At 50.4% G+C, this 27,742-nt stretch overlaps 1 protein-coding gene across 1 annotated transcript; it reads left to right on the top strand.

Annotated features, from left to right (window-relative positions):
• Positions 1 to 27,430, top strand: LOC132835947 (Krueppel-like factor 1). The gene is made up of 3 exons (XM_060855094.1): positions 1 to 169; positions 19,987 to 20,980; positions 25,301 to 27,430. The coding sequence occupies exons 1-3, from the start codon at positions 83 to 85 to the stop codon at positions 25,474 to 25,476; spliced, it is 1,257 nt and encodes a 418-aa protein (XP_060711077.1). The 5' UTR covers positions 1 to 82; the 3' UTR covers positions 25,477 to 27,430.
• The last annotated feature ends 312 nt before the right edge of the window (positions 27,431 to 27,742 follow it).

A 27,742-nucleotide genomic window follows, 5' to 3' on the forward strand; every position in this document is an offset into this window, starting at 1 on the left:
CACACCCACAGACAGACACAGAGAGAGGCTGTAGTTGTTCAGGCTCCCAGTGACTGGGAAGGTGGACCAGGGCTGGTCAGCAATGGCTCTAGCAGATGCTGTCCTGCCCTCGATCAGCTCCTTCTCCACTTGCAGCAACTTCCAGGAGAAACAAAACGCCATCCTCAAGGTAAAAACGAGTTGCTTCACTTCTTTCCCCCCCCCCCCCCTCCCCCTCCCCCTCCCTTCAGTGTCCCTGCCTAGTGCCTGCTAGGATTGCCTGCTCTGGGATGGGGTGGGCTGGAGGGGACAGTGAGTGTTCCAGCCGGCTAATCCCACACTGTTGGAGGCTGGTTTTTTTAAGGGATTTTAGTGCCAATTGTGATTTTTTAAAATATCAAGTTGTAAGGGAGGGTCTGGGGAAGGGTGTGTGTGTGTGTAAATAAATATTCAACTGGGGTTGGGGAAGGGTGGAGAGAGGACCTTCTCACCCCACAGTCAAGAGTGAGGAGAGCTGGGAGGCAGACTGGGAAAGTCGCAGTGTGTTTTGCATCAGTAATTTTGTTTTTAGGAGAATTTCAGTTTTGCATTTTACTGGGATTGTGGAGGGAGAGAGAGAGGTTGAAACTTGTCCAAACAGCACAGGTTCCCCCGCTGCGGGAGCAAATGCAGTTGACATTCTGCGCACAGCAAGATCCCACAGACACCCAGGAGTCCCTGCTTTTCTCTTGGGGGGGGGCGTTGTCTGAGGGAACCTGGGTGGGAGGAGAATGGGGTGCAGAGTAAGAGGGGATGGGGGGGTGTGGTGCTAGGCAAGGTTTCCTGCAAAGGTAGGATTTGGGGGTAACCATCTTTTAGGGGGTGGTGGGTATGACCTCTGAGTGGGTGAGAGTGGCACTATGAGTGCTCACCCTCTGTTTGTGGGTGAGGTCCCTCTCTCAGTGTGATTTGCCCTGGGATTTCCCCACCCCCCTCCCCTACCTGGGGGTAACTGTAATGGTTTGGGGGGGAGGGGGCTGGGGCTGGAGGGGGCAGAGTCATTGCAACAATAGCCTACAATTTATTGTATAGCTGTGGTAGGATATTCAATGTAACCCCCCCCCCCCACCACCACAAACAAATATTGCGTGCAATTCTGGTCTCCTTCTTATCGGAAGGATGTTGTGAAACGTGAAGGGGTTCAGAAAAGATTTACAAGGATGTTGCCAGGGTTGGAGGGTTTGAGCTGTAGGGAGAGGCTGAACAGGCTGGGGCTGTTTTCCCTGGAGGGTCAGAGGCTGAGGGGTGACCTTTATAGAGGTTTATAAAATCATGAGGGGCATGGATAGGGTAAATAGACAAAATCTTTTCCCTGGGATCGGGGAGTCCAGAACTAGAGAGCATAGGTTTAGGGTGAATGGGGAAAGATATAAAAGAGACCTAAGGGGCAACTTTTTCATGCAGAGGGTGGTACATGTGTGGAATGAGTTGCCAGAGGAAATGGTGGAGGTTGGTACAATCACAACATTTAAGAGGCATTTGGATGGGTATATGAATAGGAAGGGTTTGGAGGGATATGGGCCGGGTGCTGGCAGGTGGGACTAGATTGGGTTGGGATATCTGGTCGGCATGGACGAGTTGGGCCAAAGGGTCTGTGTCCGTGCTGTACATCTCTATGACTCTATGACCACAGGAGCTCGGTTTAACACCTCCTCTCCAGCAAGGGTAGCCCTGCCACTGCTGCACTCCCTTGGTACTGCACTGCCCAGGGTCCTATCTGAGAGGTCACTCAGCGTGGCCGTCCCTGTGTCCTGGGATGCTGATTTCCCTTGAATCCGAAGGCTCCTCTCAGTGATTCCAGAAATCTCCAGCGATCGCTAGCAGCAGGAATCTGGCTGGGGGGGATCTGAAGAGAACAGCCCTGAAAAGAGCTGGAAAGTGCGATTTGGTGCAGACTGGAAGGGCCTGTTCTGTTCTGTATGATTCCATGACTTTGGGATTTCTCCTCTTGACCAGTTGAAGTCAGTCACTTACAATTTGAGAGGAGTGATGGTGACCATTTTCAATGTAGCCAACTCTCCCAACCAGTGTTAAAGTCATCATAGTCACAGTGTAGTTGAGTGATGCTGGTTGAGGGATAAATGTTGGCCTGAACCCATGCCATAGGAAGTTCTACATTGACCTGAGAGGCAGGAAGGACATCATTTCCTGTGAGAGGTGTCACCTCTGACAGTGCTGCACTCCCTCAGTACCTGCACCTGATGTGCTAGCCTGGATTATCTTTTCTGGAAAGGTTCTAGAACATTCTGCCTCGGAGGCCTCCTGCCAAACCAACGGTGTACAACAACAACAACAACAACAACAACAACAACTTGGATTTGTGTGACTCCTTTTGTGCAGTGAAGCTTTTCACTGACGTGGCATCAGAAAGGCAAACTACCATCTCAAATGAACTCGAGAGAGGGATTTAATCTCTCTCAGAAATGTTTTCTGTAGAATGAGTGTGCATTTTGTGCAAGGCTTCCTCATTGTAAAGAGGCCCTCCTCTTCAGGAGGTGATGATGTGGAAGTGCCGGCGGCTGGACTGGGGTGGACAAAATTTAAAAATCGCACAACACCCAAAGCCTGTTGGGCTTTAACCTGGTGTCGTATGTGACCTTTGAACTTTGTCAGGAGGTGAAACTGAGACGATGGGAACTCGCAGGGGGTATCAGAATTTGAGGAGGGTACTCTCCGTGGTCCTACCAATCAAAGGAAAATCAGAGAATACCACCCGCAGGATTCAAAAACATTTCTGGGAAGATTTTTCCCTTCCCTTCCGGTAACCACAGAGTGAGGAGTGCACTTGTTTTTATGTTTAAGTTCACTTAATCTGCCCCGCACAGCTCAAGGTAGACTCTCGCACAAGGGGTTAAGACTGGAATCTCTGGTGGCACAGTGGTTAGCACTGCAGCCTCACAGCGCCAGGGACCCAGGTTCGATCCCAGCCTCGGGCGACTGACTGTGTGGAGTTTGCATATTCTCCCCGTGTCGGCGTGGGTTTCCTCCAGGTGCTCCGGTTTCCTCCCACAGTCCAAAGATGTGCGGGTGAATTGGCCATGCTAAATTACCCGTAGTGTTAGGCGGTGAATAAAGGGTAGGGGGGTGGGTTACTCTTCAGAGGGTGAGTGTGGATCTGTTGGGCCGAAGGGTCTGTTTCCAGTACTGCAGAGAATCTAATTACAACAGCTAACAAGCCTTCCCCCTGGTGGGAGCTCAGTGACCACGTCCCAGGGGATATCAGATGAAGTGGTTGCTGGGAGTTTGGAGTGAGTTTGGGTGACGGGGGGTGGGGGAAATGTGTGGTGTTGAAGATCTACTTTAGAAGGGAAGGAACTAACAGCATCCTTCCCCCTTCCCCAAACCCCCCCACACTTGCTCAGTAACATTGGTTCCTTGTTTTTCAAAGTTTTGCATAAAAAAGCACAGAGTCATAGAGATGTTCAGCACGGAAACAGACCCTTCGGTCCAACCCGTCCATGCCGACCAGATATCCCAACCCAATCTAGTCCCACCCGGCCCATATCCCTCCAAACCCTTCCTATTCATATACCCATCCAGATGCCTTTTAAACATTAAAAATCACACAACACCAGGTTATAGTCCAACAGGTTTAATTGGAAGCACACTAGCTTTCGGAGCACTGCTTCTTCATCAGGTGGTAAAGGAGCAGTGCTCCGAAAGCTAGTGCTTCCAATTAAGCTCATTGGACTATAACCTGGTGTTGTGTGATTTTTAACTTTGTACACCCCAGTCCAACACCGGCATCTCCAAATCATGCCTTTTAAATGCTGTAATTGTACCAGCCCCCACCACTTCTTCTGGCAGCTCATTCCATACACGCACCACCCTCTGTGTGAAACAGTTGCCCCTTACATCTCTTGTATCTTTCCCCTCTCACCCTAAACCTATGCCCTCTAGTTCTGGATTCCCCCACCCCAGGGAAAAAAAACTTTGTCTATTTGTCCTAACCATGTCTGTCATAATTTTATAAACCTCTAAGGTCACCCCTCGGCCTCCGACGCTCCAGGGAAAACAGCCCTGGCCTGTTCAGTCTCTCCCTGTAGTTCAAACCCTCCAAACCTGGCAACATCCTTGTAAATCTTTTCTGAACCTATACAACCGCTATTACCCTCCGATTTTAAAATCTTCATCATTTCTGGATTCTTTAGTTCAGTCGCTCTCGTTCAGAGGTGGCTGTGCCTTCAGCTGTCTAAACACTAACAGACTTTCCCTAAACATCTCTGGCTCTTCACCCCTCTGAGCGTACCACACTGAGCAAGCTATTGGCTAGCTATCTTAATGTCTCTTTATGTTGTTCAGTATTAAGCTATATTCAATAAGATTCATTAATATAAACGATGTTCCATAAATACAAGTTGTTTATTCTTGCTGTCTGCTCTGTTTAACAATAGTACTTTTTTTAATCATGTTTGCATGGCCAGCATTTATTGTACATTCCTAATTGCCATTGTAAGGTGCTCGTTGTATATAGCAGGCCTGTGCAAATCTATAGTCTTTTTATCACAGAATCCCTACAGTGTGGAAACAGGTGCTTCAGCCCAACAAGTCCACAGCGACCCTCCGAAGAGTAACCCACCCAGACCCATTCCCCGACCCGATTATCCTATATTTACCCCTGACTAATGCATCTAACCTACATATCCCTGGGCACTATGGGTAATTTAGCATGGCCAATTCACCCTGACCTACACATCCCTGGACACTATGGGTAACTTAGCATGGCCAATTCATCCTAACCTGCACATCACTGGGCACTATGGGTAATTTAGTATGGCCAATCCACCCTCGCCTGCATATCCCTGAACACTACAGGCGATTTAGCATGGTCAATCCACTCTAACCTGCACACCCCTGAACAATATGGGCAATTTAGCATGGATCAGTGGTGCTGGAAGAGCACAGCAATTCAGGCAGCATCCAAAGTGCAGCGAAATCGACGTTTCGGGCAAAAGCCCTTCATCAGGAATGGCCAATCCACTCTAACCTTCACATCCCTGAGCGCTATGGGCAATTTAGCATGGCTAATCCACCCTAACCTGCATACCGTTGGATTGTCAGCTCAAGTTCATTTATCAGTCACTTTCCGTTAGCCAAGTACCTGATGAAAGGTCTCTACATGAGATGCAGGTTAAACTGTTTTCTTCGATGTGAATAGACCACTGTGCTTTTCCAAGTTCATTTTGTATATTTAACTGCAGAAATTCCAGGATTTGTTTGGAGGTTACTAAGGGCTCTTGGATAGACCCACTAACCAGCTTTTAGCATTCATTTGCTTTGTTTTTAAAATTTGGGGCTTTCATTCATTTCATTTCCTCTGCTTCATAACAATTAGGAACCAAGGTATTTTGTTCTTTGATCAGTCCTTCGTGAGGTGGGAAGGCTATGCTTTACTCAACGCTAGATACCCCTTGAGGAGGTGCTGAGTTGCAAGGGAGTCACCCTGCATTTAAAAAGTGCCTTTTAATGTTGTACTCTCGGCTTCCAAGTGTAATTTAGCGATATTAAGATGGAATGGGAACTGGTTGTCACCAAAAACATGTTTGAAGAGGTTTTTAATAAAGTCTCTTAAAGGGAAGGTGGTCATTTCGATCTCAGCCAACCCAGTGTATGGTCATGTGTAGATTGGAGGCAGTACGTTGTTTGGGTATCAGCAAGATTTATCGATTGAAGCATTGTCTGTAATGTCCTGTAAGCTGAGACGAATAAGAAGTTCTAGCGGGCCAGGCAGAATCCATGGACCGAGAGCAAGCTGTCGTTTCGAGTTCAGATGACTCTTAATGTTAACCCGTTCTCTCTCTGTCGACATCAGTTTGGAACAAGCCAACCAGCAATGTCAGTCTCTTTTAACACTTCAAAAATGGGATCTTTGACACAAGACTTTTTTGTTTTGAATTGAAAGGTTAGATTTGTGCATCCGAAGCAGGTGGTGCTGTCTTTCAGCTGATTATTAAGCTGTATCCCTGACTCTCTGCTCAGCTTAAATGTGAGAGAGCCCAGGGTCATGATTTTGAGGAACAGCTCTTCCCAATGCTCTGGCCATACTTTTCCCTTGACCAATTCCACTGGGACAGATTGTATGGGTTTTATGAATTTGCTGCTTAGGAGATCTTTGTGTGAATTTGCTGTGGTTATTCCAGTGTTAAAACAATGCTGGCCCTTCAGAAGTATTTAATTAATTGTGCAGTGCTGTGCAAATATAAATTTTTAAGCCTGTTTGATTATATGTATGTATGTTTGGGATTATACACACACACATATATAGAAGGCTGTCGTAATCCTACCAGACCCATGTGGCCGTGCTCCCGTTAGAATGAAGCAGTTAGAACTGGATTAACTCAAGGGTCACCGCACCTCGGGCAAAGGGAGAGGCTGAGAAGGTGGTAACATCAGCTGGTGTGGGAATTGAGTCCAAACTGTTGGCATCACTCTATATTAAGAGCCAGCTGTCCAGCCAACTGAGCTAACCATTTGATGCTGATGTCAGTGGTGATAAAGACAGTTTCACATTAATGCAACTGTCTTGAAATAAATATTGCTTGTCTCTCAAATGCCCTGACTTGGACAAATTTGACATTCCTTCTTTGTTGAGTTGACCCAGTGCCCTATATTTTCTCACAATGTACCACTATGGAAGGTGTGACTTGACACGGACTTCTGCAAGTCAAGGGGTTGGTCCATGACCGCCTTCAGATGCCCAACCTTACTTGGCATCAAAAGCTGGTACTGCCTGATCAGCCACATCCCAAAGACATGAGTCACTGGTGAAGAGAGAAGGGTGAGAGGGGATGGGCACTCTCCCGCAAAAGCTTCCACGATGGCTTCTCGCTGCCAATGGGAATCAAAGAGCCAGCTCCCCCATGTCTGCACTCCCGATACCTCCCACATTAGCAGCGGTGAGATGGGATTTCCCCAAGCTGCGTCCGATCCATATATCACCAGCTGCTCAATCCTCCTGTGCCACGTTGGGGGTTGACAATATCCACTCAGCTGGACTGGGTGTTCCATCGCGGCAGTTCCGCTGGGCAGTTTAGGTGCAGGCATCTGCAACATTTAGATTTGTGGGGGTGGGTGTGAGGGAAACTGTACATCGGCATCTTACTGAATCTGACCCGCTGTCTAAACAGTGACAATTGGCATTAATACAAGTGCATAGAATCCCAAAAGTATGGAAACAGGCCATTCAGCCCAACAAGCCCACACCAACCCTCCAAAAGAGTAACCCACCCAGACCCATTCCCCTACAATTTCCCCTGACTAATGCACCTAACCTACACATCCCTGAGCATTATGGGCGATTTAGCATGGCCAATTCACCCTAACCTACACATCCCTTGGCACTATGGGTAATTTAGCCTGGCCAATCCACCCTAACCTACATATCCCTGAGCACTATGGGTAATTTAGCCTGGCCAATCCACCCTAACCTACATATCCCTGAGCACTATGGGTAATTTAGCATGGCCAATTCACCCTAACCTACACATCCCTTGGCACTATGGGTAATTTAGCCTGGCCAATCCACCCTAACCTACATATCCCTGAGCACTATGGGTAATTTAGCCTGGCCAATCCACCCTAACCTGCACATCTCTGTACACTATGGGTAATTTAGCCTGGCCAATCCACCCTAACCTGCACATCCCTGGGCACTATGGGGTAATTTAGCACGGCCAATTCACCCGACCTGGATAGTGGGAGGAAATCAGAGCAAACCCACACAGACACAGGGAGAATGTACAAACTTCACACAGATAGTCGCCCAAGGCTGGGGTCAAACCTGGGTCCCTGGCACTGGGAGGCAGCAATGCTAACCACTGAGCCACGGTGCCGCCCCATTATCCAGCAACATTTGAGAGAAACTGAGTCCTGAGGAAGGCTGGAAGTGTTCCTCTGTCTTTGGTGGCTGAGTTTCCCCAGTGTTCTGTGTTTGTCTCCGATTTGAGGTAAATGTGTTTAACTCCCCTGTGACCATCACCGGGTGCCCACAGTCAACCACGCCAAGACGTTTGGATCTTTGACTATAAACTGTTCTTAAATAAGTAATTGTGATGTCCCCACAAATGAAGTGAAACTAATGTAAATTGTGCTATTTACAAGCGAAGAGATTAGATTCTCTACAGTGTGGAAGCTTCAATGTCATTGAATGGCACCTTTGGGGTCCCCATAGAACATTCCAGCACAGTCCAGGCCTTTCGGCCCTCGATGTTGCATCGACATGTGGAACCACTCGGATGCCCATCCAACCTACACTATTCCATTCTCATCTAGTTGTTTGTGAATGGCAGTGTATTTGGACGGGAATGTTTTACATTGTGATTCAGAACTTCATTGTCCGAGTTGGAGACCTCTATAACCCTCCCAAGAGCAGTGATTAGCCAAAAAAAAAATCTTCCATCACGGAATTGCATGTGTCTCCCGTGGGTTCCTTTCAGGGCTTGGAGCTCTCGGGTCGGAATCGTGCAGGGAAACGAGGATTGGAATGTCTCTGTCGGGAACCGCAGCCGGCCGATAAAACTCTGCCCCCCAGGAGAGCTCGAGGGAGCGGTCCCCCGGGGGGTTCAATCCCAGTGCTGCTGAAATGGAGATTGCAAATGGTGGACTGGTGACATGTTGGGCTCTGGAAGTGGGCCAGAGCTGATTGGCTGAGGGGTAGGGGAGTCAGGGTGGGGAGTGGATGTGTTGGAGGGCTGGATGAGGTTTGAGAGGAGTTACACAAGGTATTAAGAGCATGTTTAATTGAACTGTCATTGAGTAATTCTAAACAGAGACTTTGCTCACCTTTCCCCACCTCGCCTCCTTCACCCTCCAAACAAAAATCAAACATCAGCCAGAATTAATAGAAGTGAAATTTTTAAATCTCATTCTCCATCCCTTTTTCACTATACAAAACTAAAATGGATGGTAAGTTTTCGTTTCAGTTGTGAAATATACATGTGATGGGGTATATGGTTCCAGTATCACTCAGAACCCACTCTGGCCCATTAACTTTAACAAGACCATCTGCTCAGGACACAATCCTGAACTCTTGATTCTCTCTGTTCGTTTCATTCCCTCTCTCCAACCCATTCCCACCTTGCTCCCGCCTGTTCCCGCCTCTCTCTAATCGTCCCAGGTTAAAATGAAAAGGAGAGAGAGCATCAGCAGCCAAACATCCCACACACCCAATTAGATTTACAACTTGAAACTGACCGTTCTCTCTGATGCTGTTGAACTGCAGTGCCTGACCTGGGTGATATTCAGGTTTGGGCTGTTAAGTGGCAGAGGGCATTTGTGCCACACGAATGCCAGGCAACCACCATCCCCTGACAGGGGAGAATCAAACCATCACACTGTGACATTCAGTTGCATGACCATTGCAGAATCCCAGGCGATCGTCATTCTCCAGCTTCCCACTAGAGAAGGTGAGGGCTGTGGATCAGAGTCGAGAGGGTGGCGCTGGAAAAGTGCAGCAGGTCAGGCAGCATCCGAGGAGCAGGAGAGTCGATGTTTCGGGTATCAGCCCTTCCTCAGGGGGCTTATGACTGCCGTGAAACTGAACTCAGTCTGCTTTATAAATACTGCAGCTACAAGGGGCAGGTCAGAGGTGGTGAGTAATTCAGCTGCTGCCTCTCATATGCCCTTCCTGACCCGAAACGTCGATTCTCCCACTCCTCGGATGCTGCCTGACCTGCGCCACACTCTCGACTCTGACCTCCAGCACCTGCAGTCCTCCCTTTCGCCCTGCTGCCTCTCCAGAGTCTGTTCACCATCTGCAAGACAACTCAGGAACGTGACGAAATATTCCCTTCTTGCCCAGGATAGGTAAAGCACCATCCAGGGTAAAGCACCACCCTTTTACCCATCCATGGCCTTAAACATTCACTCCCTCCACCACCGTATACATGGTGACAACAGGGTGTTTCATATACTGCAACTCCCCAAGGGATCTTGACAGTTTAATCTGCCAAGCAACTCCCTTCAGCCCATGCACCATCCTGGCTTGTAGCTAACATGGAGCTCCTGCTCTCCCAGCAGTGCTGTCTCTGGACCCAGGAGCAGTCGGGGATGGACGATTACCAACAAGGTCCATGTGAAAGAATAGTCTACAGCAAGTTCCAAATGTACGCCAACAACTTTCGTAGCCTGGCCCACAAGAGTGTTAGAGAGATAATACCCATGGTATTCTGTAGATTGTACTTTGGGAATTATACTGCATAGAGTTGTGGAGACACAGACATAAACTTGTACAGCATGGAAACAGAGCCTTCGGTCCAACCAGTCCATGCCGACCATAATTGAATTGAATTTATTGTCCCTTGTACCGAGGCACAGTGAAAAGCTTTGTCTTGTGAGCAATACAGACAGATCTGAGTTAACTAGCACAGTAAAGTATAAATAGGTAGGCAGCAGCAGAAACCCACATACAAATACAAGCAAATGTAATCCCAAACTAGGCTAGTCCCACCTGCCTGCCCCTGTCCCTTATCCAAACCTTTTCTATTCATGTCCTTCTCCAAATGCCTTTTAAATGTTGTAATTGTACCCACATCCACCACTTCCTCAGGAAGTCCATTCCACACGCGAGCCACCCTCTGTGTAAAAGATTCGCCCCCATGTCTTTTTTCAATCTCTCCCCTCTCACGGACTGAGCTCTATGTTATACGTGATGTGCTAGATCTATAATGTATCAAATTTTATATACAGTATACTGGATTTTATATCTTCAAATAGTAAAGTTTGTACATTGCATTGGATCATTATATCCATAATATATTGCACAGTTTTTATATTGTGCATAGGAGTGTTCTACCTGTAATGTATAGTGAATGCTAAATATTGTATGTAGGGACACACCCCATCATGCATTTCCTATATTGTATGCAGATATGTTGCAGAACTCAGTCTGTTGATTATAAATGGAGTGCTATATCTAGTTATAATCTCCCTCCTAATATTTGTACTTCATATAGAGGTGAGGCTGTGGGTTTGTATGTATTTGTAACCATCTATGAGCCAAGCATTTTCTGCACATGGGTGTGTGTTTGTATGAGGTTCTGTGTGTTTCAGTAATGGTTGTATGTATCTCATGGTCAGCCTGGGTCTACAGTGGGTCACAAGAGTGCCAGACTCCCCAGTGGGTACGGAAGGAGGGGTACAGAGGGCCACACGTGGGCACACACCTGCACCCCGACTGTCTCCGGTCCAGGAACCCACTCTCTACTGCTGTCACTGTCCAAAAGGTGAGCCTTCACTATCAGTCCCTTGGATTAACTTCCCCTGCTAAGGTTCTTTCACTCAGATTTGCATAAAATATATAGAATTGGGAACAGAGCTGAACCAACCAGTTTCCTTGCCTCAACGCCAGGTCTTCCTCCATTCCAGTGTCTCGCTTTACTCCCTTCGTTCTGTTTAATGATCTCAATCTGGAATATGTTCAATGAATGAATAGTCTTGGCGAGAGAATCCCAAAATAAAAACCTGCCACAGGCAAACTTTTCTCCTTTTCTCAGCCACGTTGGTGTCCCACAGGCTCTGAGTTGACTCAAGTATCTTTCTATTGTGTATAGTCCTGGTCGCCCTATTTCGGGAAGGATGCGGAAGCATTGGAAAAGGTGCAGAGGAGATTTACCAGGACGTTGCCCGGTCTGGAGGGAGGGTCTTATGAGGAAAGGCTGAGGGACTTGGGTCTGTTGTTGTTGGAGCGAAGAAGGCTAAGAGGGGATTTGAAAGAGACATACAAGATGACCAGAGGATTAGATAGGGTGGACAGTGAAAGTCTTCTTCTTAGGACGATGATATCAGCTTGTACGAGGGGGCGTAGCTACAAATTGATAGATTTAAGACAGAGGTCAGAGGCAGGCTCTTTACTCAGAGGGTGGTAAGGGCTTGGAATGCCCTGGCTGCTAATGTAGTTAACTCAGCCACATGAGGGAGATTTAAACAATCCTTGGGTAAGCACATGGATGGTGATGGGATAGTGTAGGGGGATGGGCTCAGATTAGTTCACAGGTCGGCGCAACATCGAGGGCCGAAGGGCCTGTTCTGCGCTGTATTGTTCTATGATCATGACCCTGCTTTTATAGCACGGTGCCTTGTCCCATCCACTTAACGTAAAAGGGGTGAACTGAGTGCCTGGTGGAGCTTGGGGGGGGACAGTGAGCTAGCAGAACACAGTACGGCCCCCCCGGCCCCCTGTGTGAACCCTGCCCCTAAGCAAACAGCATCCGAGTCTCCATTTTAATGGGCCGGGCCTGCCTCCGTCATTCCTGAGCTGAACCCAGGGGCTGGAGAAGCTGAGGAGAAACGTTTGCAAACTGACCTGGTAAATCTGTCACTGGGCAGCATTGACCCAGCTGTGCTGACTCCCTGGGGGGAGAGGGCTGGGGTGGAGCTAGGGGGGTTCTGCTGGGGGTAACAAGATAACAAAGACACTCCATGCTAAGGACAGCATTTGGGAAGCGATGTGCTTCAGTCTGCTGATGCATGAACTCTCTCAGCCCTTCCTCAGGCCCACACTTGGCCGGTGAACTGACCCACCTTTCTCCTTATTCTCCCACACGGAACATTGGCGGGGCCAGGCTAGATTTCCCTGGAGCAGCTGGTACTGAGTCAGTGTGATGGAGGGCTGCGGTTCACTAGTAGAAAAGAGTTGCATTTATATAGCACCCTTTCACAATATCCACCCCCCCCCCCCCCCCCCCGCCAAAGCACTCTTTTCAAGGTGGTGATAAATTCAGAAATGCCGCAGTTGGTTCACGCACAACAAGCTGCGATGTGATAATGTGTACACTATCTACCCGAATGACGTTGGTTATGGGATAAATATCAGACAGGGCACTATCTGTCCTCCATTAGAAATGTGCACCTTCCCACAATGCAGCCCTAACACAGTCCAATGTCAGTATTGAATGTTGTGTGGGAATGGGATTCCCGCTGTCTCTGCTGCGGACTGTTATCTACTCCCAGCCACCCCTGGCTTTAGTTTCACACTTTCAAATTCGGTGAGATTTTTGGTTTGGTCTGCACAACATGTGCAGTTGTCAGAGGGTCTCGGAATCTGAATGAACTTCACTGTGTAGAATCAGACCGCACAGAGACAGACCCTTCGGTCGATGCTGAGCATAATCCCCAAATTAAACCCGTCCCAGCTGCCTGCTCCTGGCCCATATCCCTCCAAACCTTTCCTGTTCATGTATCTATCTAAATGTCGTTACCGTACCCACATCCCCCACTTTCTCAGGACGTTCCTTCCACACACAAACCACCCGATGTGTAAACAAAATGCCCCTCATGTCTTTTTCAAATCTCTCTCCTCTCACCTTAACAATATGCCTCCTCATCTTGAAATGCCCCATCCCGGGTAAAAGACAGCTACCATTAACTCTGTCAATACCCCTCACTATTTTATAAACCTCTATAAGGTCACCCGTCAACCTCCTGCACTCCCAGTTTAAAAAAGTCCCAGTCTATCCAGCCTCTCCTTATAGCTCAAACCCTCCATTCCTGGCAACATCCTGATAAATCTCTTCTGAACCCTCTCCAGCTCAACGATATCCTTCCTATAACAGGGTGACCAGAACTGGACACAGTACTCCAGAAGAGGCCTCACCACTGTCCTGTACAGCCTCAACATGACATTCCAACTCCTATACATTAATGTTCTGCTGTACATAGGATCAGCAGTAGGGCTGGAGTCAAACTGCGGCTCCTTATTTCAAATATTTCCTCTTCTACATCCTGTTTCTGGCGAATGTATAATGAGCTGAGGTTGCTCAATATATGAATACAATGCTGTCTAACCTGTCGGGTCGAAGGAGAGAGAGCTAGTCTGAGTCACCGCGGACGAGTTGCTGCTCACAGTGAACTCTGCCCAATAAGGTAATCACTCCTTCAAAGTTGTTCCCAGTTCCTACAGCAGAGCGACCGACCCTTTTAAACTTCCTAAATCAGTTCAAACAAACTTAAGTCAGAACAGATCATATTAAAGGGTATCTTTGCATGTTCAGAATTTAAGCCAGCAGACTTCGAGAAAGGGTTCTGAATGAATTTATCAGGATGGTGCCGAGTGTTTCAGTTTTAGGGAGAGGCTGAATCTGGGGGGAAAAACTTGGATGCTGTAAATCGGAAGTATAAACAGGAATTGCTGGGAAAGCTCAGCAGGTCAGGCAGCCTCCGTGGGGAGAAATCAGAGTTAATGTTTCAGCTCGAGTGACGCTTCCTCAAGTTAACCCCTGATTTCTCTCCCACAGATGCTGAGCTTTTCCAGCAATTTCTGCTTCTGCTTCTGAACAGGCTGGGGCTGTTTTCCCCGGAGCGTCGGAGGCTGAGGGGTGACCTTACAGAGGTTTATAAAATCATGGGGGGCATGGATAGACTCCCCTGGGGTGGAGGAGTCCAGAACTAGAGGGTATAGGTTTCGGGTGAGAGGGGAAAGATATAAAAGGGACTGAAGGGGCAACTTGTTCACGCAGAGGGTGGTGCTTGTACAGAACGAGCTGCCAGAGGAAGTGGTGGAGGTCGGTACAATTACAACATTTAAAAGGCATCTGGATGGGTAAATGAATAGGAAGGGTTTGGAGGGATGTGGGCCGGGTGCTGGCAAATGATCAGATTAGGTTCCCTAGAGTGTGGAAACAGGCCCTTCAGCCCAACAAGTCCACACTGACCCTCCAAAATGGGACTAGATTAATTTAGGATATCTGGTCAGCATGGACGAGTTGGGCCGAAGGGTCTGTTTCCCTGCTGTATGACTCCGACTTCAAATCAAAATGCCATTTTTTTGAGATTGATTATGCTTTCCAGGCTCTGAAGTAGCGTGGAAGGGTCTGACTAACTGATGGGATGTACGCACTTAACTGATTAAACACCACGATCTAATTCATTCATTAAACATCGCCGACTAACCTGGGTGGGTGAGGCCTCAGCTGGGAGATTTCACTAGGTGTTGGCAGCCTCTGTGGAGAGAGAGAAACAGAGTTGATGTTTTGGGTCCAATGACCCGTTTTCAAAAGGAACATCTCCCCTCTGACTCGGCAAGCTCGTGTTCCCAACGTTCCCAGTTAAAGGTGTCATCTCTCTGGTCAGAACTACCAGTCTGAAGGTAAAAGATGCTGTGATCTAATGTACAAAGGGCAGTGTCCTGGGCCACACTAATCCTTCAATCAACACCCCCCAAAGTCAGCCTTTCTGGTCATTATCACCGCGTAGCTGTGGGAGTTTGCTGCATATAAACAGATTCGCCAGTGAGCACACTTCCAAAGCTGCTTATTGACTGCAAAGTGCTTTGAGACGTCCCGTGGTGATGGAAGTTGCTATATAAATGCAAGTTCCCATCTTTCCCCTTCCGCCGCCCCCTTTGGTCTGCATTTCTGAGTTCTGTGCCCTAGAGTTTGTCACTCTCAATATCCTTTTATTGGAGGAAGGGGTTTGTACCCCTCACGTCTCAGAGTCTGTGCAGGGTGGTGTAATTCCAGTAAATGCCTTGTGGGGGCAGTAGTGACTGCAGAAAGAGCCAGGGTGACACAGTACTGTCCACCTTCCACCTGTTAGACAGGACTCCCCAAAACACACCTCTCTCCCTTTCACTTTCTCTGTCTGTCTTTCTCTCTGTTTGACTTTCTCTGTCTCTTTCCCTCTGTCTCTCTCTCCCTCTGTCTCTCTCCCTGTTTGTGTTTCTCTCTCTGTATCTCTCTCTGTCTCTCTCTCTCTGTCTCTCTCTCTCTGTCTCTCTCTCTGTCTCTCTCTCTCTGTCTCTCTCTCTCTGTCTCTGTCTCTGTCTCTCTGTATCTGTATCTCTGTTTGTCTCTCTCTCTCTCTCTGTGTCTCTCTCTCTCTCTGTGTCTCTCTCTCTCTCTGTGTCTCTCTCTCTCTGTGTCTCTCTCTCTCTGTCTGTCAGTTTTTCTCTCTCTCTCTCTGTCTCTCTCTCTCTCTCTCTCTCTCTGTGTGTCTCTCTCTCTCTCTCGCTGTCGCTTTCCCCCTCTCTCTGTGTTTTCCAGACCCTGCATGGTGAGATGATGTCCTTAGATACTGTTTAAACATGGGCACGTTAGGCAGGTGTATTTGAAATGCTGTCACTGTTATAGAAACCCTGGCAGTGCATTCACACACAGGAAGCTCCCTGCAGTAGTGGCATCAGAGTGACACGACTGACCGACTGCTGCCTGGAGGTTGTCGGGTTAGGAGTAAATCCTGGGCCGTGCAAATTGTGTTGGGGGGGAGAAAGAGAGTCACCTTTATAACACTTTTAATAGACAGTGCCCCTGACATGGACAGTGTGGGTCTGGGTTATACACTGAAGTAGAGTGTTCCAGATGACCCAGGCCTAATGCCTGACTAATGTCCACCCAGGAGATGCAGGTCCTGGGCCTCCTCCATCGCCAAACCCTAACCACCCGACGCCTGGAGGGAGAACGCCTCATCTTCCACCTCGGAACCCTTCATCCCCAGGGCATCAGTGTGGACTTCAATAGGGAGGTGGGATCTTATGGAACTGGGCGAGGGGGCAGTGAGGGGAAGAGGTGGTGTTGACTGCTCCCTGCCCCGCTAAAGCCAGTTGGCATGGCTTCTGCCCAGAGTGCCCGTCCTCGCCTTTGCCGTGCACTCCTCGTCCGCGTGGGCCCGAGAGCAGAACCTCCCTGGTGGGGGAGGTGGGGGGCACACGTCTGATTCTGGGGAGGGTCTGAGCAGGAGCCGCTGGCCGTGTGACACGCCCACAGCGGAGCAAAAAAATCTCGTGCGATGGCACATTTCACGTAGGCCAGGCCCCTTCCCCCTTCTCAGGCTGGGAGGCTTTCCGAACGGGGGTAGAGGGAGCACGACAGGACTCTGTGTAGCAGCTTCCCAGCTGGAATGGGGGGATCCCACACACCAGACATTGGGGAGGGAGGGCCTGGGAAGGATGCTATTGATTTTATGTGGGGAGAGAGGTGGGGGATGAAGGGAGATTTCACTGGGTTCGACTCCCCCTGCCCCCGTAGCCCGGTCAGCGACTCTGAGGGTTCACCCCCTGGAAAGTGGGGAGTGGGAGGTCTGCTGGAACATGCGGCAAAGGGGAGGGGAGAGATGACACAGGCCTGCATTCATATGGAGCCTTTCCCGACCCTTTTGGGCATGGCGTGGCAAAGCTGAGGGAGGATGTCTCACTGTTTGCCCACCTCCCCTGCCCCCACCCTCGGCCTGAGAATGGGTTAACCTTCCACTGCCCACCCCGCCCCCCGGGGGCTAATGGGGGTCCTCTTACCGCGGGAAGCTTCCATATTGGTCACAGGAAGCGTGACTGCCGTCTGGTACACAGCAAGATCTCAGTCCAGCAAGGTGACCATGGCCAGACGCTGTCTCCTTGCAATGGAGGGGAGGGGGGGGGCGGTCACTGGGAGGAGGGGAGAGCTTGCATGGTTCCCTTTCTGGGGGAGGAGGAGGGCTGGGTGTTGGGCACATGTTTAAATCCATTTGGAAGGAGTTGGGTGAGGTGGTGGAATGGGAAGGGGATGGGGTGGTGTAGTCTAACCAAAGGCACCTGCAACACTGCAGCATTCCCTCAGCTGTGCCCTGCGTTTCTGGTTTCCGATCCCAGCCCACGGATCGGGATAAAGACTATAAAATACGTGATCGTTTAAAAGACCAATGAATTGGCTGAGAGAGAGTCATAGAGATGTACAGCACTGAAACAGACCCTTCAGTCCAACCCGTCCATGCCGACCAGATATCCCAACCCAATCTAGTCCCACCCGCCAGCGCCCGGCCCATATCCCTCCAAACCCTTCCTATTCATATACCCATCCAAATGCCTCTTAAATGTTATAATTGTGCCAGCCTCCACCACATCCTCTGGCAGCTCATTCCATACACGTACCACCCTCTATGTGAAAAAGTTGCCCCTTAGGTGTCTTTTATATCTTTCCCCACTCACCCTAAACCTATACCCTCTAGTTCTGGACTCCCTGATCCCAAGGAAAAGACTTTGTCTATTTATCCTATCCATGTGTCTCATGATTTTATATACCTCTATAAGGTCACCCCTCAGCCTCCGACGCTCCAGGGAAAACAGCCCCAGCTTATTCAACCTCTCCCTGTAGCTCAGATCCTCCAACCCTGGCAACATCCTTGTAAATTTTTTCTGAACCCTTTCAAGTTTCACAACATGTTTCCGATAGGAAGGAGACCAGTTGTGTGGGTGTGGGTGTGGGTCTGTCGGTGGGTGTGGGTGTGGGTCTGTCGGTGGGTGTGGGTCTGTCCGTGTGTGTGGGTGTGGGTTTGTGTGTGTCAGTGGGTCTGTGTCTGTGTGTGGGTGTGGGTCTGTGTATCTGTGTGGGTGTGTGTGTGGGAGGTATCTGTGTGCATGTGTGGGTCTGTGTGTTGTGTCAAGCAGTCAGCTGTATTAGTGTCATTGATCTAACCCCATGGAGCCCACACGCTTGGCCACTCTCACTGTGGACTCTGTGTAGACAGTGTGTCTCAGCTGTGCACCTCCCTCTCAGGAACTGAGGGCTCTGCTCAAGTCTTTTGAACTTCACAGTTCGCAGCTTATCCAAATGCGAGGGATATTTGACGTTATTGGAGTGTATATAAAGACCTGCTGAGGTTGTGTGTAAAACAGTGAACTCTGCTTGAACTAGTAATAATTTTTTTTAGTACAGGGAACAAAGTTTGGAAGAAAGGAATCAGCCTGGATTTTGTGTGACTCACAATGACAGAGATAGTATCAGCTTTCTGAAAGATATTCGTCTTAGTGCGAAAAGAGAACAGTAACTTTTTGTTTAGCTATATTTCAACATACCTGTGATTGCCACATGCCAGTGATGAATCTGTTGGCAAAGTGGGCTAAGGGTGCCAGTTGGTGTGTGAGAAATGCAAGTGGCCAGTTAGAACTGGATTCAAGGAGGGGCATTGTCATATTGGATGCTGGGTACGACTCAGGGATAGATTGCTCCTTTTACTACTATTTTTAATTTGAAAAAATTACCGAAATGTTAGCCTCTGGGGAGACACAATACCACAAATCGAAAACTGACGAATTCAAATTGTTTTGCGAGCGTTGATGATGCCCTCCAGCCCCCGGCGGTGCCCACTGGGTGTGGATGGCAGGCAGGCATCCTGGGTACTCCCTGTCCGAGGGCACCCCTTGAGAGAGAGGTAGGCCTCAGGCCCCGTCTGTGGCCCACTCACATGACCCTGACAGGAGCCTCCTGGGCCACAACTGGGAGTGGTGACTGGAGGGAGGGCCTTCAATTTACTTGCCTCCCTGCGACCTCACATTCCTGACGAAGAGCTTGTGCTCGAAACGTTGATTCTCCTGCTCCTCGGATGCTGCCCGACTGGCCGTGCTTTTCCAATGCCACAGTTTTTGACTCCCTCCACCCTTGAGTGTCCGAGGAACAGGCGCATGGAGTCTGCACGGGCAGGCTGTAATTTATCAGTGGCCCCTTTTTTTAAGTAATGAAAAAGGGTCTGAAACCCACTTGTCATCTCTACGTACACCCGTGGCTCAACCACAGCCCTGGGAAGCTGTGAACCCGCTGAGTTTCTGTTTGATCCTGGGCCTCTTGAAAATGGAGGAGCTGGAGTCAGGATGGGGAGGTCAATATGAGTCGAACACCTTGACCGAGTCCCTCCACTTCCCCACGAGGCCAGCCCTCTGCCTGATGTTGAGGTGAGGGGATTCTCCCACTCCCTCCTCGCCACTCCAGGTTCATTTCCCAAAATGTTGTGGTTTTCCTATGGGAAGCACTACCCGTGCTCGGCCGTCGGGAAGGAGTGAGAGGTTTGGAAGACCGTGCCAGGCCTGTCCGCCGCGGAGTGCCCGTGTAGGGAGCCCTGACCAGGATGGAGGCTTCAGCCCCCTGGGGAGCACAGGCGGAAGGCTAGCCAACTGCGGGGAGGGGGCCTCTCTGGGGTTGTTTTGGGCGGGTGAGGTGCGGGGAGTTAGGGAGGGCCTGGGAAAGGCCTAGGCCTGAGGCCTCTGACTTCCTGCTGGTTTTGTTTCCTCAGTGGTGGGAGGTAGACAGCGGCTCAGCGAAGGCGGACTCAGCGATGGGCAAGAGCTCGACGGAGGAGAGGGCCAGCCCGCTGCTCGCTCCCGACCAGATCAAACGTGAGGAGGACGACGACTTCGGCTCCTACCTGGACCTGGACCTCTTCCTGTCAGACCTGACCGGCGTGGAGACTGGCGCTGCCACGGCAGGCTACCCCTTGGCCGACGGCAAGGCCAGGCGGGAGGCTGAGAATGGAGCGGACTGGCGCGGCCCAGAGAACCCGCGGGCCAGCCTGGTGGCTGAACTCCTGTCCCCCGACGTCCAGTCCAGCCACCCGGCCAACCTGGCCGCCTGCGCTGACCCCCGCAGCAAGATCTACACCAACCTGGGGGGCATCGAGCGCATCACACCAGCCCCGGCGATGGACAAGCCGGTCGATCAGCCGCACGGGCTGGCGGGGAAGCCGGTTGCCATGGCCGCTCCCCCGGCCGATCCCCTGCCCAGCGACAAGCCCGTTCTGATGCCAACGGGCCATGTACCAAACCCCATGGGCCACCTGTACTACCCTCCCGCCCAGATGGACCACCGCCCGGCAGATCTGAGATTGCAAGGCCGCGGCCAGCAGCTCGCCCAGTTACAGATGGCCCAGCGCTATCGGTATTGCCAGCTTCAACAGCCGCTGCCCCTCAGCTACCAGGTACTGTCCCGGTACCCGTCATACTACCCGCGCCAGCCGCCTGCCCACCAGTATCAGGGGCAGGTCCACTTCTACACGTCTGACTTCAAGGCTGCCCACGCCGCGCAGGGCACAGTCCTGCCGCCACTTCCTCCTTCCTCCCCCTCCTCGCTGTTGGCCATGGTGCCACCCGCACCAGAGGAGGCAAAGGTGAAGCGGGGCCGGAGGGTGTGGTCTCGGAAGCGTGCCACCAGCCACACCTGCGACTACCCTGGCTGCGGCAAGATCTACACCAAGAGCTCCCACCTGAAGGCGCACCTCCGTACCCACACAGGTAACCCACCGCGGTGAGGCGGAAGGGGGGGCAGAGTGCCAGCATGAGATTGTGTTCGGCAACATGGCGGCTAAGTCAGACCTAGCCCTGCGCCCGCTCATTGGAAGCGGGCGCTGGGTCGGTTCAGTCAGTATTAGTGAGTGAACACTGACAGGAGCCTCCAGCTCATCTAAAACACTTGTTCTATTACTTTTAAATTAAAAAAAAAGATGTGGGCATCGCTGGCGAAACCAGCCCACCTTGAGTTGCCCCTTGAGAATGTGGCAGGTGAGCTGCCATCTTGAACCCACCTGCTGTGGGTTGACCCACAATGCACTTGGGGACAGGGAATTCCAGGATTTTGACCCAGTGAAGGAACGGCGATTATATTTCCAAGCCAGGGTGGGGAGTGGCTCAGAGGGGAGCAGGGACGGTGTTCCCCTGCATCTGCTGCCCTTGTACTTCCGGGAGGGAAGTGGTCGAGGGTTTTGGAAGGTGCCGTCGGAGGATATCTGTTCCCCCCCCGATTGGGGCTGACCCACGTTTGTCCCCATCTTTCAGTGTCTGCTCTGAAAGGCCGTTCCTCTGATGGTGCAGTGGGGAGTCAGCATGTCCTCTGACCTCTGGATGTCAGTGGGTGGTCTTGAACCCCCCAACCTCCTGCCATTCAGAGTGACACTGACTAAGCTAACCTGACACGCTGGAACTAGGTTCTTTCACTGAGTGGAAGGGAGCGCCCTCTTGTGGCACAGTGTCAGTATCCATGCTCCCTGGACTGGAAGGGCATGGGTTCAAGCCCGCCTGCTCTAGAGCCATGTCCGAAATATCTATGATTCATTCTGACTCGGGGAAATGACACTGAGCAGGGTTATTCATGGCTGATCTGATCATTCTCAACTTCTCCATAACTCGTGATTCCTTCACTGATTAAAGGTCCATCTGTTTCAGCCTTGGATATACGTACTTACCTCCGCTTCGACAGCCCTTTTGCAGTAAAGAATTCCACAGACGCACTCTTCTCTCTGACAGAAGAAATTCCTCTTCATCTCTGTCACCAGTGGGTGACCTCTCGTTCTGAGATGACCCCCTCAGATCCTAAACTCTCCCACCAGGGGAAACCAATCCTCCACGTGCACCTAGTGAGCTCTCTGAGGATCAAACACCGATGAGTACAGGCCCAACCTCTCCTCATAAGACAGTCCCTCCATATCTAGGATGACCTTCTGTAGACTGCCTTCCAATGACCGTCCACTTTTCCCTCACAAAAGGAGTGTAAACCTGGGCAGCTGTGGTTTTAGCAAGACCTCCTGAAATCTCTACCCCCTTCCCCTTTTTTTAATAAAAACCAACTTATCCCTTTGGCCTTGTCCATTTCCCATAAACCTGGATGTTTAGCTCTTTGTGATTCATGCACAAGGACCTCCGAATCCCGGCGTCCTGCAGTTTTTTTGTAATCGTTTTCCATTGAATAATGTTCAGTTTCTCTGTTTGTCGCTGAACCTCCACGTTATCTGCTGGGATTTTGACCACAGGGCAACATTTGGGAGATGACCAGAAGTGAAAGAGGGGTAGGCTTTGAGGAGGTGAAAGGGAAATTGAGGAGTCTCCAGGATAAATTCAAGAGTGCAGGGCCTTGGCTGTGGAGGTAAGACGACCAGTGGGAGAGGGAGTAAAATTAGATCTGGAGTGCGAAGAGGACAGGACTGTTAAAGGGAATGATCTCTAACTTCCCGTAACTCCCATAAGGGCTCCATAATCGATCCTTTACCTTAGCTCTGTGCCCCGGTCTCACAGGCCACCTTGTTAGCGGCTCCCCTGCTCAGGACATTGGTGACTGCCACAGGGTCACTCTCCCATGGAGCTCCGAGGAACGGTGCTGGAGGTGAACACCGAGGTCGGGAGAGCTGCGGTCTTTGAGGGGAATTGAAAACTGGGACCGGTATTGAAGTTTGAATTGTCCAGGGGGGCGGGTAAGGCTAGGAGGCAGCGGGGAGCTGGATTGGGTATGTATACAGGTGGCTTGTGGAGGGGAGAACTGGGGACTTTTGAGCAGCTCTAGATTGGTATCGTCCGGTCTAAAGGGCAGTAGTTGTGGGTTTGCTAATCCCATCCAGGACTGGGCACTCCCCGCAGTACACCAGGTACCAATTCCCACATTATTACTAAAATCCGGTCATTCCCACGTTTCTGATTGTGGGACCTTGCTGTGTACAAACCGACCACGGCGTTTCCTGTGTTCAAACTCCACAGGAACGATTCATCGATTCTCGAGCAGTATGGGATGTGCTGGGGTCGTGCAAGGTGCTATGGAAATGCAATTCTTTTAGCACCTGGCCCATGTCCCTCCAAACCCTTCCTGTTCATATACCCATCCAGATGCCTTTTAAATGTTGCAATTTGTACCAGCCTCCACCACTTCCTCTGGCAGCTTATTCCATACACGTACCACCCTCTGTGTGAAAAAGTTGCATCATAGGTCCCTTTTATATCTTTCCCCTCTCACCCTAAACCTATGCCCTCTAATGTTGGACTCCCCCCACCCCAGGGAAAAGACCTCGGTTATTCAGGAGAAAGTGAAGATGGCAGATGCTGGGGATCAGAGTCGAAAAGAGTGGTGCTGGAAAAGCACAGCAGGTCAGGCAGCATCCGAGGAGCAGGAGAGTCGACGTTTCGGGATTCCTGATGATGATGATGATGGACCTATGTCCGCAAAGTGGACTCTCCTGCTCCTCAAATGCTGCCTGCCCTGCTGTGCTGTTCCAGCAGCAAACTTTTCGAGCTTGGCTAATCAGCCTGTCCATGCCTCTCATGATTTTGTAACCCTTCTATAAAGGCCCCCCTCCGAAAGTAGCCCCAGCCTCTCCCTAGAGCTCAAACCCTGCAACCTTGGCAACATCCTTGGAAATGGTTTTTGCCTGCTTTGGCAGCACATATACTCAAGCTGGAATGATACAGAGATCAGCATGGCATTTGCACAATGTGGCCAACTCACACTTACCAAAAGCTACATTTATTCATTTGCAGCATAAGTCATAAAGTCATCCTGCACAAAAACAGACCCTTTGGTCTAACCAGTCCATGCTGACCGTAATCCCCAAACTAAACTAGTCCCATCCTCCTGCCCCTGGCCCATATCCTTCTAAACCTTTCCTTCATGGACTTATCTAAATGTCTTTTAAACATTATAAGTGTACCCCCATCCAGTGGGCGGCATGGTAGCTCAGTGGTTAGCACCTGCTGCCTCACAGTGCCAGAGACCTGGGTTCGATTCCTGCCTCTGGGTGGCTGTCTGTCTGTATGGAGTTTGCACGTTCTCCCTGGGTCTGTATGGGTTTCCTCCGGGTGGTCCGGTTTCCTCCCACAGTCCAAAGGTGTGCAAGTCAGGGTGAATTGGCCATGCTAAATTGCCCATAGTGTTAGGTGCATTAGTCAGAGGGAAATGGGTCTGGGTGGGTTACTCTTCGGAGGGTCGGCATGGACTTGTTGGGCCGAAGGGCCTGTTCCCACACTGTAGGGAGTCTAATCTAATCAAGCTTTCTCTGTGTAAAAATTAAAATCTCTCTCCTCTGTTACCTCAAATATGTGCCCCTTAGTCCCCCACCTTAGGGAAAAGACAGCTACCATTAACTCTATCTATTCCATCATTTGGTGTTGGACTGGGGTGGATGACCTCCTGCGTTCCAGTGAATAAAGTCCCAGCCTTTCTTTATAACTCGCACCTTCATACCCGGCAACATCCCGGTAAATCTCTTCTGAACCCTCTCTGGTTTAATCATCACCTTCCTATAACAGGGCGACCAGAACTGGACACAGTACTCCAGAAGAGACCTCAGCAATGTCCTGTACAGCCTCAACATCCCGCTTCAGTGCACCTTTCTGAATTTTTGAAACGTTTTGTTTCTGGCCCAGCCTGAAGAAGGGCTTATGCCCGAAACGTCGACTCTCCTGCTCCTTGGATGCTGCCTGACCTGCGCTTTTCCAGCAACACCTTTTCAGCTCTGGCCCAGCCAGCCCAGAGTCAGTCCCCTAAACTGAGGAGATTCTAAATTTCCTGGTTATATTTTCTTTTCTCTGCACATTTCTGAATTAAACGAAAGCGCAGGACAGGACTGTACTTCCCCGGGTGCAATCTCCATAGCAACACCTCACCCGGTCAAAACAGATTGGTGAACCAATCAGTGCCTGTTTCTGATGGAGGGTAAATTGTTGCTCCCTTTCGAGTTTGGCATTCTTGCGTGTGTCCTGATGAAGTCAAGCTTCTCGATGGCTGTTTTTGTTGTTGTCGTCAGGGAATGGCCGTGCCGTTGACTGATCGAACCCAACTTTGTCCCTTTCTTGCAGGTGAGAAGCCCTATCAGTGTACCTGGGAAGGCTGCAGCTGGAAGTTCGCTCGTTCCGATGAACTGACCCGCCATTACCGCAAGCACACCGGCCACCGGCCCTTCCAGTGCCATCTGTGCGAGCGGGCGTTCTCCAGGTCGGACCACCTGGCTCTTCACATGAAGAGGCACATGTGACCCTCGCCAACCAACCCACCCCTTCCCCCCCCCGACATCCCCCACCACCCCAGTTCCCCCCAACCCCCCTCACCCAGGCGGGGTGCGGCTTGCATGGGCCACCTCCTCCTAGGCCCCTCCCATTCCTAGGAGCAGTGACTCCCATCTCGCCATGAGGAGAGGGGCAACACGGTGCTGATTCAACCATGAGGGGGCAAGGTTGTGCCACTCGGGGAGGGAGGGTGGGTGAAAGAGTCAACTGTGGAGGAGATTGTATGAAAATAAAATCGCAATGTAAGCGAGACTCTCCGTGCCTTAAGCAAACCTCCCCACAATCCGAATGCCCCGGGTTGAAAGAACATGTGCCTTTTTTTTGGGTGTTTGATTAGGGGAAAGGGCAGGCTCCCCTCTCCTCGTCATGTAGACACTCTGCTGGGCTAGCCCAGGGCGCTGTCCACAGTGTTCCCTCCCTTGCCCTGCCACAGTCTGGTTAGTCTTCCATCCGGCTGGAGGTTAGGGTCACGTCTGGGAGGCGGGTATGCTATTCTCGACACCTTGTGATGTAGAAACAGCCTCTGACGAATGGACCCACTGAAATCACCCTGGGTGCCATTCTCCAACGTGCCAGTCAGTGCCTGGGGTAAAAGGGGCTAAGAGTCTTTGCCTCCCACCCTCCTAGTGACTGCACATCTCCTCCCTGTGGGTGGTTACAATCCCTCCCCACCCCCACCCATCTCGCTCCCCCACCCCCACATATTTCGGACTGTACGCCTTCTGCTCGGTGTTAGCAATCGCCCGCCTGGTGTTCAAGAGCGGAGTGCCTCTCCAAAACATGTGTTGCCCAAGTAGTGGTGACCCCGCTTGGGAAATGTGCGGTGCGGAGGCCGAGCAGGGGTGGAGTCAGGGGTAGGGGGCAGTGTGATTTCCTGCCAATACTCACGCCCATCCGTCGTGATGGACCATTGAGCCCTGGTTCCAGTTCCTGGCGCAGTGAACCTAGCTCAGGAGCTGGCATGGGCAGGGAACGTTGTTTCAGGTTGACATTCAGCCGGGCACCCAGGACGCGGGCCTGTGTTTTGGATGTGTCAAGTGCTGGATCGCCATGACGATCCAGTCTCCATCGTGTTAGCCAATGCCTGACAAGATGGCCGCCCTTCCAGAGAGCCTGTTCGTGAGCAACGATGAGCTCTTCCGGGTCAGAAGAGACGTGGTTGAGAAGCAGTGGAAGTTGATCTTAAATAGATTTCAGTGAAGCAACTGAGAAGGTCATTGTCAGAATCTTACCCTGGATTCACATTCCTGTATCGCATTGTAGACCTTTGACCTATTGCATTGACGGTCCAATGGATCTGTCTCTCTGGTCAAACTTCCAAATCCCAATCCCACACCTCCTTCCACGCTCTTCCAAATCCCAATCCCACACCTATTTCAAAACCCTTCCAAATCCCAACCACCCACTATCTCCCCAAACCCTTTCACAAACTCTCCTTAAACTCTCATTTCCCCCAACCCCATCTACCTTTCCCATCATCCCAGATCTCCCCCAAACCCAGTCCCTCAATCCCACTTACCCTCCTTCTCCTTCCAGCCCACTTCCTCCAGCCTCCTCTACCTTGCCTCCAACTATCCCTCTGTCCTCTTCCAAATACTCCCACTTCCCTCCTGTTCCCCTTTCTGTCACGCAGCACTGATGATGCCCTGTGGCGTTTTGTCCCACATTTCGGAGTTGGAAGAATTGAAAGGGATTCCCTTGTTGCCAATATTTTAGCAGGTTCGGGCCTCTTGTGTTGTGGTTTGCAGGAGATCAGTTTGTAGTTTCACTGTAAATATCCCCAGGTCTGTAACTAATGTGAGATAGACTAATACAGAGTATCTTGTTAAGGGCAGGAGTTGAGGGTGAATATTTTGTAATTTTGTTCTGGTGGTTACGTTGAAATAAAATGTACAGATTAAATCCTTTCACAGTGCTCATCAACGTATTCGGTGTAATCTTTCTGTCCTGCACAATACATCTTTTCAGAAACACGTTCCAACATCATGTTTGCGCTGTTCTGTCCTGGGGAGGAGGTTCTGTTTGCGTTGTTTGCAGCCCCAGTGAATTGAATGTGTTCTTCCCCGTAATCCCCCACCGTAACAAATCACAGTGAGACTCAACATTGATGCAATTGGCAAGATACTCCGAGACAGTCGGAGTAAATGTGCAGTGCGCTGTTTGAAGATTTGTTGGACATAGAAAGTGACAGTCTGCGCTGCCAACCACCATAACTAATGCTTTGTGACATTGTCA

The sequence above is a fragment of the Hemiscyllium ocellatum genome, chromosome 45 (assembly GCF_020745735.1).
Source record: "Hemiscyllium ocellatum isolate sHemOce1 chromosome 45, sHemOce1.pat.X.cur, whole genome shotgun sequence".
NCBI lineage: Eukaryota > Metazoa > Chordata > Chondrichthyes > Orectolobiformes > Hemiscylliidae > Hemiscyllium > Hemiscyllium ocellatum.